Source organism: Ursus maritimus, unplaced genomic scaffold (genome assembly GCF_017311325.1).
Source record: "Ursus maritimus isolate PB19 unplaced genomic scaffold, ASM1731132v1 scaffold_17, whole genome shotgun sequence".
Lineage (NCBI taxonomy): Eukaryota > Metazoa > Chordata > Mammalia > Carnivora > Ursidae > Ursus > Ursus maritimus.
The window spans coordinates 29,970,102-29,979,182 of record NW_024424119.1 but is presented as its reverse complement, the minus strand read 5'-3'; the positions used below and the strand labels follow the sequence as shown (position 1 = coordinate 29,979,182).

The 9,081-nt window shown below is 40.6% G+C and overlaps 1 protein-coding gene across 2 annotated transcripts in view; it reads left to right on the top strand.

Annotated features, from left to right (window-relative positions):
• The first annotated feature begins 818 nt into the window (after positions 1-818).
• TEX10 (testis expressed 10) overlaps positions 819-9,081 on the top strand; it is a 64,384-nt gene continuing 56,121 nt past the window's right edge. For both annotated transcript variants that reach the window (XM_040631666.1, XM_040631665.1), the window contains exons 1-4: positions 819-997; positions 4,542-4,730; positions 6,629-7,341; positions 7,735-7,978. In XM_040631666.1, coding sequence (XP_040487600.1) covers positions 4,551-4,730; positions 6,629-7,341; positions 7,735-7,978 — 1,137 coding nt within the window. In that variant the 5' untranslated portion in view covers positions 819-997; positions 4,542-4,550. The remainder of the gene's footprint in view (positions 998-4,541; positions 4,731-6,628; positions 7,342-7,734; positions 7,979-9,081) is intronic.

Below are 9,081 nucleotides of genomic sequence, written 5' to 3'. Positions count from 1 at the left end.
AGCACGGCTGTGTTGTCAGGGAAGAGAGAGGTGGGTATCTGGGTCTGTTTTTTCTCTGGTCATAGAACAGGAATGTTCTTAGTCCCAGTGCTTGTGTCTCTGCTCATAAACTGAGGCTCATATGGTTGTCAGCTTTAATGTCTTATATCTGATAAGCTGTAGAGACAAATTTCAATCAAGGTTTCAAATTCATACGCCTTTCCTCCACCCCACCTGCCAGTCTTTGGCAAGGGTATCTTTCAAAGAACCATTCTCCTTGCTTTCTCAGCCCCTTTCTAGGCATTCAGTTTCTCCTTTCACTTCCCTGTGCCCACTTAATTTCAGCAGTAGGAATCTTAGTGCTGAGATACTGAAATACCAGGGAAAATCCTCGACTAAGACTTTCAGGCTTTAGCTACTAGGTGTATTTTGCCCTCTGTCAAGTAATTCTTAACTGCTCCATCCAGGTTAAAGTCCTCAGGAATTCTATGGTCCTAGCAGTCCGAAACTTTTCCCTTTCCCAATTCAGTTCAACATCTGTTAATTGTTCAGGTCTGAGGAACTGTGGTCTTAACGAGGGGAGAAAAGGCATGCTCTCAAGCAGCTGTAACCAGGACGACACCCCCCCCCCCCCCCACCAAGCACGCCCAGGAAGTTCAGGGCCGGACTTAGGACTAAGCTTTGTCCTCTGATCCTGCGCTCTCCCCCCTCGGCTTCCCGGAGCGCGGGGGGCTTCCGGCGGGCCCCCTCCTCCTGGGGGCGGGGCCTACCGCTCCCACTCCCGCCTCCCCGGCTGCGCGCGGCTGCGGGCCGCGGTCACGTGAGCGCGGCGCGGCGGGGGAGGGGCCCTGATTTCCGGGCGGCGGAAGGAGACGCGGCCGCGTGAGGACGAGGGGATTTGAAAACACGCTCCGGGAGCGAGAGGCTGAGGCCGGTGGCGCACGCCGTCGCCCCGTGGGCTTCTGCTCGAACGCTCTTTTTCTCTGCCTCCGCGCCCCGGTCCCGACCGGGCCCTCAGGTGAGCGGCCGCCGCCCGTCGGGCCGGGCCCTCCCGGGGCGCGGGACGGCGCGCGGGGCCCTCGCCCCCCGGTCCGCGGCCCAGGCGGGCCGGGCCGGCTGTGGCCGGTCTGCCCGCGCCGGAGGCCGTCCCGGGGCTCCGCTGCGAAGCGGGGCCTTAGTGCGGAGTGGGGCAGTGCGGGGGCGGGGCGCCCCGCGGGCGTTTGAAGCGCTTCAAGTGACTGGGCTGGTTCGCGCGGTTTAGCGTCCGAGAGACTTTTAGGCCGGTGTGCCTTGATTTGGGCCCCGCTTCTCCGACTGTGGTCCTGACCACCGTCCGCAGGAGTAGAAGGAACGATAGTTCTTACCGTTTACGGACCCTTCACTTGTGGGATGCTGGATCAAGACGGGCGGTGGGGATGAGCGGGCGTCTCCTATTCGGCCCTGTCGCCGTCCAGGTGTGGGGGGTTAAGCGGGCTGTACGGAGCAGAGCGGCGTCGTCGGTTCTCTGTTTCGCCCCTCTGGGGCATTTACTTTCTTACAAGTCTTGTTTCTCTGATTGGTCCCCTCTGTAGAGTTGGGAGGAACTCGTGAGAGTAAGGGGTTGGCGAGGAGATTATCAAAGGAAAACTGCTGTATGCATTATTAATGTTTTTTAAAGAAGTTGGAAATTAGGGTAATGGAGTGGCAGACAAACTAGCTGGAATTTGATTCGGTCGAAATTCTGACACTAGCTTCTCCCTTGTGTTGCAGTTAGGAGACTTGCAGTTGGAATATATGAAATTCAGTTTTAAAACTTTAGGGGCTCATCCATATAGGAGGTCCAGTGATCTGAAAGTTCAGCCCCTGAGGCTGGAGTTTGTACCTTCTGTTCAAAACCGGCTACTGTTAAAGTGGCTTAGTCAAACTATTTGATTTGCTGTGCTATGAAAATCTGTATTTTATTTCTTTTTATTTTAGTTATTTTAAAAGACTTTATTTTTAAGTCCTCTCCACATCCAACGTGGGGCTTAGATTCATGACCCTGAGATCCAGAGTTGCAGCTGGGTGAGCCAGCCCGGTGCCCCTGAAAATCTTTTATTTTAAAGTGAAAATAACAAATTGGTAATAGAACTTTAAGAGTTCCTAGTATAAAAATGTTTTCTGTGTACCCTAAAATAATAATACCAGCTTTAAAAGTTAAGGAATGGCGATCAGACCTCTTAGTTTTCCTAATGGGGAAATTAGTGTGGCTAATACAGAGTGATGGATAATATGACATAAACTTGACAGGCTGTATGTTGGACACGGGTCAGGTAGTTAGTGGCTAAAGGTAGCATAGAGGATTGGTGAGTTGGGATTAATTCATTTGGTTTTTGTCTTGTACCATTTTCATCTCTGGTACTAGCTAGTAATAAAAATGTAGGGAAAGCTCACAAAGTGTGCTTGTTTAATTAATGAAAATTTTTTTTATTGAAAGAGGCCATGTGAGTATTCTTTTTAAGTTTTGCTTGCCCATTTTTTTAAAAAAACTACAGTAACTAGAGGTGTGGGTGGGATGAAAACTTGGAATTGGTATAAGTGAGATAAGAAACCATTTTGCCACTCAGGTTTGCAATCCTCACCTTAAATCCAGTCGTATAGCATAAAGCTGGTTTTGCAGAGCTCTTAAGTCCCTTTTCAGCTCCCTAATACAGGTCTGACAAATCTTTCTGAGTCTCATCTTTAAAATGGGTTTAGTACCACCTTCCTCACATGGTTTTGTGAAAATTGAATGCTGATGTACATAAGGCATTTGGTACTGTGCTTGATATGTGCTGGTCCTGAGACTTTAAGAAAATATACATGTTTGTGCTTATACATATTTGACAGTCCCAGGTGAAGTTCCCAGTGTTTTACAAACAGGAACTCATTTGCTCCGCATTAATCTTAGCTCGTAATAACTATATGATGTCAGTATTATTATCCTTATTTTGTGGATAAAAACTGAGGCACAGTTTTAACTACAGCTAGAAAGTGGCAGTCTGGATAAGAACTGAATCAGTCTGGCTCTAGAATCTGCTCTTAACCTATGTAGCCAAATCCTACTTAGCTCAAGGGGCTAATGTCTTAAAACCTTGAAATCATGTGAATTTGGATATAATGTTAAGGCGATTGGCCTCTGGATTCCTGGAACTTGAGCTGCTTGGTCTTGCACAAGCTATTTTATTTCACAATAAATGTAAACCTTCATTTTACTCAAGTTTTTTAGACTCTGCTTTATAGTATTGTGACTTAAAAAAAAAAAAGTATGTGGGCATAGGATAATTATGATAGACCATAAGTAGTTTATTTATTTCAGAGGTATTTACCTATTGCAGTGTGTGTACAGTGGCAAGCAGAATTCATTATTTTGCAGCGTGTTGGAAAAGGTTTCGAGAGTTGAACTGGTTCCAGGTATAGGAGGCTATTTTTTAGGTAGATGTTAGCTTGTGGGAAGGTAAAGCTGGAGAGGACGTTAGGAAGGATGTGATATGTCAAGCTATGGAGTTTTTACTCTAAGGGAGTAAAGGAACAGCTGAAAACTTCTGAGCCTTGGTCAGATACGTGTTGAGGAAGAGCTCTCTTGTGACTCCAGCAAATGGGCCTGGAGTAGGCACTAGAAACAAGGCAAGCATATTGATGGGGGAAACTAATAAGCAGTCTAGGGTAGAAGTCTTAAGGATTTAAGAAGTGGCCTTGGAATGGGTAGGAGGCAAAGATCAAAGATTTTGTGTGTAAGTGGGAAGAGTTGGATGTAAATTGAAAGAATGTGGTGTAGAGGGGGAAGTACAAGATGACATGTTCATGCTCATGTTATTTATTACAACAGTGGCTTAGCTGGTCTTTGTTCCTTACCCCTCTGTTAGGCTGTATTTCCTTTTATACTGCTTTTTTTTTTTTTCCTGCTTTTGGATACTGTTTTCTGTTTATATCTAATCTGAACCTATCCTGGTGTTCAAAATGCTGCTATCTCATTTTTGCCTATACTAGGCTTATTCTCTAGTCCTGATCTATACCCTGTTTTCCTTACTCTTGAAGTGCTCATTAACTCTCCTTGCTGCATATCTCTGAATCTTACACTTTTTTCAAGGGTCAGCTTAGGTTCATGAAACTTTTTCTGTTACAGGCTGCATTAAAAAACTTTGTTTGTAGAGGTTCCTCAGGGACTTTCAGGGACCAGGAGCAGATACAGGGTGTATCGCTAGCAATCTATGTGCTGCACCCCCCCCATTCCCCCCAAACCCTGGGTGGGACGTTATTTCAAAAAGTTTCCATTTAACACAATTGTTTGACAAAGGTTCCTTGGCTAAAAACCCTTGACAAACCTGTGGCAGGACTGTTGCCTTATTGTTGATGACTCTCTTTACAATAGCTTTTGACGGAGGTATACCTCTTGGTAAAGGTATTTTCCATTTAATGCTTTGATCCTTTGGCATGGTTCTTGTTGGTCCTGATTCTTCGTTATCTTTGAAATATATTTTAGAGTAATGTAAATGTTGGAAAACACTTTATTTTTTTGAATTTATCTTTTTTTACCCATTGTTTTAAAATTCTTTTCACTAAAGCACTCAAGAATGACCAAAAAAAGAAAACGCCAAGATGATTTTCAAAAAGTAAAACTAAAAGTTGGTAAAAAGAAACCCAAGTTAGAAAATGCTACTGTTACAAACTTTAAAACCAAGACTATACATCTGCCTGAGCAACTCAAAGAAGATGGAACTCTTCCAACAAACAATAGAAAACTTAACATTAAGGTAAATCTTAAATACTGTTTTGATAAAATAACATTTTCTTTGAAATCATCTAGAATAATTTTTGTGAAATTTGTTTTAATTCTCAGGATTTATGGGTGGCTGATGATTGGAATTTGTTAACCAAATCTGAGTTGCCACTGTAGCTTTCCCACCTCTAGAAAGACTTGCTCAACTAAACCCACAGTGATTTCTTCATTGTATACCTATTTGATGATTTAATATATGATCTGGAAATAATTCTTGTGTAACTTTTTGATGTATCAAGTTTTTGATGTGACAGTTTTCTAGCTGTTTTTATAGTTCATGAAGATCTTGTCTTACTCATTTTTGAACCCATACATAACACATGACTTAGGTTCGTTGTAAATGTGTGAAGTTAATTAAGGTTTGAGCAATAGTTTTGCTTAAAATTTTGACAGCTTTATTGAAATGTAACTCATGCATAATAAAATTCACCCAGTTAGAGTGTGCCATTCTAGGGGTGCCTGGGTGGCTCAGTTGGTTAAGTCTGACTGTTGATCTCAGCTCAGGTCTTGGTCTCAGGGTTGTGAGTTCAGGCCCTGCATTGGGCTCCATGCCCAGCGTGGAGCCTACTTAAAATGTACCATTTTGTAGTTTTTAATATATTTATGGAGTTATGCTACTATCACCATAATCTAATTTTAGAACATATTAATCATGCCATAAAGAAACCTATACTTATTAGAAGTCACTCCCCATTCTTTTCTGCTTGCTCTAGGCAGCCACTAATCTACCTTCTGTCTGTATAGATTTGCTTATTCTGGTCACTTAATATAAATGGAACAATATGATATGTGCTCTTTTGTTATTAGTCTTTTACTGAGCATGTTTTTGAGGTGCATCCATGTTATAGCATATCTGTAAGAACAGTACTTCATTCCTTTGTATTGTTGAATAGTATTCCAGTGCATGGTTATGTCACATTTTATCAGATACCAGTTGATGGTCATTTGGCTGTTTCCACTTTTTTTTTTAATTTAAATTTTGTTAGTTAACATGTAGTGCAATATTGGTTTCTGGAGTAGAATTCAGTGATTTATCACTACATACAACACCCAGGGCTCATCACAAGTGCCGTCTTTAATACCCATCACCCACCTAGCCCATTCCCCACACAGTTTGTTGCCATTTTTTGACTCTTATGTGTAATGCTGTTATGAAAATTTTTGAACAAGTCTTTGTGAGGATAAACATTTTCTAGTTTTGCTTTTAAGCTCTGAAGTTTAAATAATATTGAAATGGTATTTGAAGTTGTTTTTTTCACAAATTATATAAATTATTCCACAAATAAATTTGTCAAATGCTATATTCAGGATATGCACACACACCCTGAAAGACCATTTAAAATAGGCAGAACAGTCCTGTGAAATTAGGAGTATATAAATGCACCTACCGTGTGTTTGATATATAGTAGGTCTTTAAATAGTGGTGGTGATTGCTGTCACTTTAAATGATAGCATGCCTAAGCCTTCATACAGGTCAATTTCAAAAAGAAAATTCTAACCAAAAAGTGTGTAATTTTTTATTAAGCTAAATCTATTTTATTTTTAAAGATTTTATTTATTAGAGAGAGTGCACAAGCAGGAGGAGCAGCAGAGAGAGAGGGAGAATCAGGCTCCCCACTGAGCAGGGAGCCCAATGCCATGCGAGGCTCCATGCCAGGAGCCTGAGATCATGACCTGAGCCACGTAGGCGCCCCTATTTTAAAGATAAAACAATGTTTCTGTTCTTAGTAGAAGCTGGTAACATTTAGAATAATACTTACTGAAGCAGTTTCCCCAAGGAGTGTCAGTTTATAGTTTATAGCTTTAGTTAGCATGTTTATTTGAAAATGTTATAAATGCATATGTACCTAAATCCTGTATTTTTATTTTTAGGATTTGCTGTCACAGATGCATCACTACAATGCTGGGGTTAAACAAAGTGCTCTTCTTGGACTTAAAGACCTTTTGTCTCAGTACCCATTTATAATTGATGCACACCTTTCAAACATATTAAGTGAAGTGACTGCTGTGTTTACAGATAAAGATGCTAATGTACGATTAGCAGCAGTTCAACTTCTTCAATTCCTGGCCCCCAAAATACGAGCTGAACAAATTTCTCCATTTTTTCCTTTGGTAAGTGCCCATCTCTCTAGTGCCATGACTCACATTACTGAAGGAATTCAGGAGGACTCTTTAAAAGTTTTGGACATTCTGCTGGAACAATACCCAGCCTTAATTACTGGCCGTAGCAGTATATTGCTTAAGAATTTTGTAGAACTTATTTCTCATCAGCAGCCGTCTAAAGGACTGATAAATAGAGACAGATCCCAGTCCTGGATACTTTCTGTAAATCCTAATCGGAGACTCACTTCTCAGCAGTGGAGGCTGAAAGTCTTAGTGAGACTCAGTAAATTCCTTCAGGCCTTGGCAGATGGATCCAGTAGGTTGAGAGAAAGTGAAGGACTTCAGGAACAAAAAGAAAATCCCCATGCCACTAGCAACTCCATTTTTATCAACTGGAAGGAACATGCCAACGACCAGCAGCACATCCAGGTTTATGAAAATGGGGGTTCACAGCCAAATGTCAGTTCACAGTTCAGGCTACGGTAAGAAGGATTTCAGTTATGTCCACACTCAGTTTTCCTGTATTGAATTTTAACTGCTGACCATTGATGACTAATGGTGGGAAGATATGCAGTTGTCTTTTATAGTTTTCATGTAGTTACTCATGATTTGATTTTATTTACTGATGGGAGGAGTCATTTGAAAGTAATTAATTTTTTCATTTCTAGCAAAGCCTAATGAGAAGTAAAACTTGATAGTTTTTCTTGGCTTTGTGATCGTAGAATTTTATTTTCTTACTAGTCTTGATCAGTGTAATTATCAATTCAGGGAACTTCATTTTTACTGGTACTTTACACTTAATATTTAAATTAAACAAGGAATAATATTTTTTAATCATTAATTTTTTTTTTTTCGTTCTTACCCTTCCTTATTAGGTACCTGGTTGGAGGACTGGGCAGTGTGGATGAAGGCCTCTCATCTACTGAAAACTTGAAAGGATTTATTGAGATAATAATTCCATTGCTAATTGAATGCTGGATTGAAGCTGTGCCTCCCCAACTAGCTGCTTCTGTTGGAAATGGTATAGAACGAGAACCTCTGCAGGTTATGCAGCAAGTTCTTAATATTATTTCCCTTCTGTGGAAACTCTCTAAACAACATGATGAAACTCATAAATTGGTGAGAACTTAATGGGTTATTGTCTTTTATCATAATGTCTTTTATCATAAATGGGTGGATTAGAAATCAGTATATTACTACTTATTGGTTATGCATTTTCTAAAAATTCGCATGGTGTAACTATGAACTTGTTTCTTGCTTTTGCCCTAAAATGCAAATTAAAAATGTGAGAGTCTCTGAATATTTTTAATTTCTTTAAGTGAAATGCATAACTTTTTTCTGAAGATTTTGTTTATTTATTTTTTGGACATTCTGCTGGAACAATACCCAGGGGGGGAGGAGCGAAAGAAAGGGAATCTCAAGCAGATTCAGTGCTGAGCGTGGAGCCTGGTGCAGGACTCAATCCCACAACCCTGAATTCATGACCTGAGCTGAAATCAGGGTTGGGTGCTAAATCGACTTAGCCACCCAGGTGCCCTGTGTAATGCATAACTTAATGAACTTGATTTTTCTTTTTCCTTTTCCTTTCCTTTTCCTTTCCCTTTTTTTTTTCTTTTTTTTTGTGAGCTTGATTCCATTTTCTTTTATTAGATACAATTCACAGTAGTGTTACAGTGTATTTATGGCAGATTGATTATGTAGGAACATTTTACTTTCTGGAGGCCTTTTATGGGATAAAAAATGTTGCTTATTAAGTACTTTCTTCCAGCGTGTGCCACATTGCCAATTTTAGCAGAAATGGACCACAGTGAAGATCTCATAACCATACTATGATTTAGAGAAGAAGCTACATACAGACTTGATTAGTGCGTGCTCTTTTGTTTTCTCTTGGTAAGGGATATAAGATCAGAAAACATTTGTAAAACTTACCTTTACAACATGTAGGTAAGCTGTAGTCATAGGTATGGTGTTAGTGAAATTAACCTAAGATTCTAAGCGTATAGCAGTTTTTTACTAGAAAAGCTGATAGTAAAGACGTGTTTCGTGATGATTAACTGTATCTACCGTTTGGGGGGAGAATTGAATTGTGGCAGATTTTTAAAGTATTGTAGTATAGAGAATATACTATATAGTCTGTGGTGCAAGTAAGGAGGAACAAGCTCTGAGATTAATTGGTGTTAAATTAATATGATAGTGCACTTAAAAAGGGCAGCTGCAGGAAC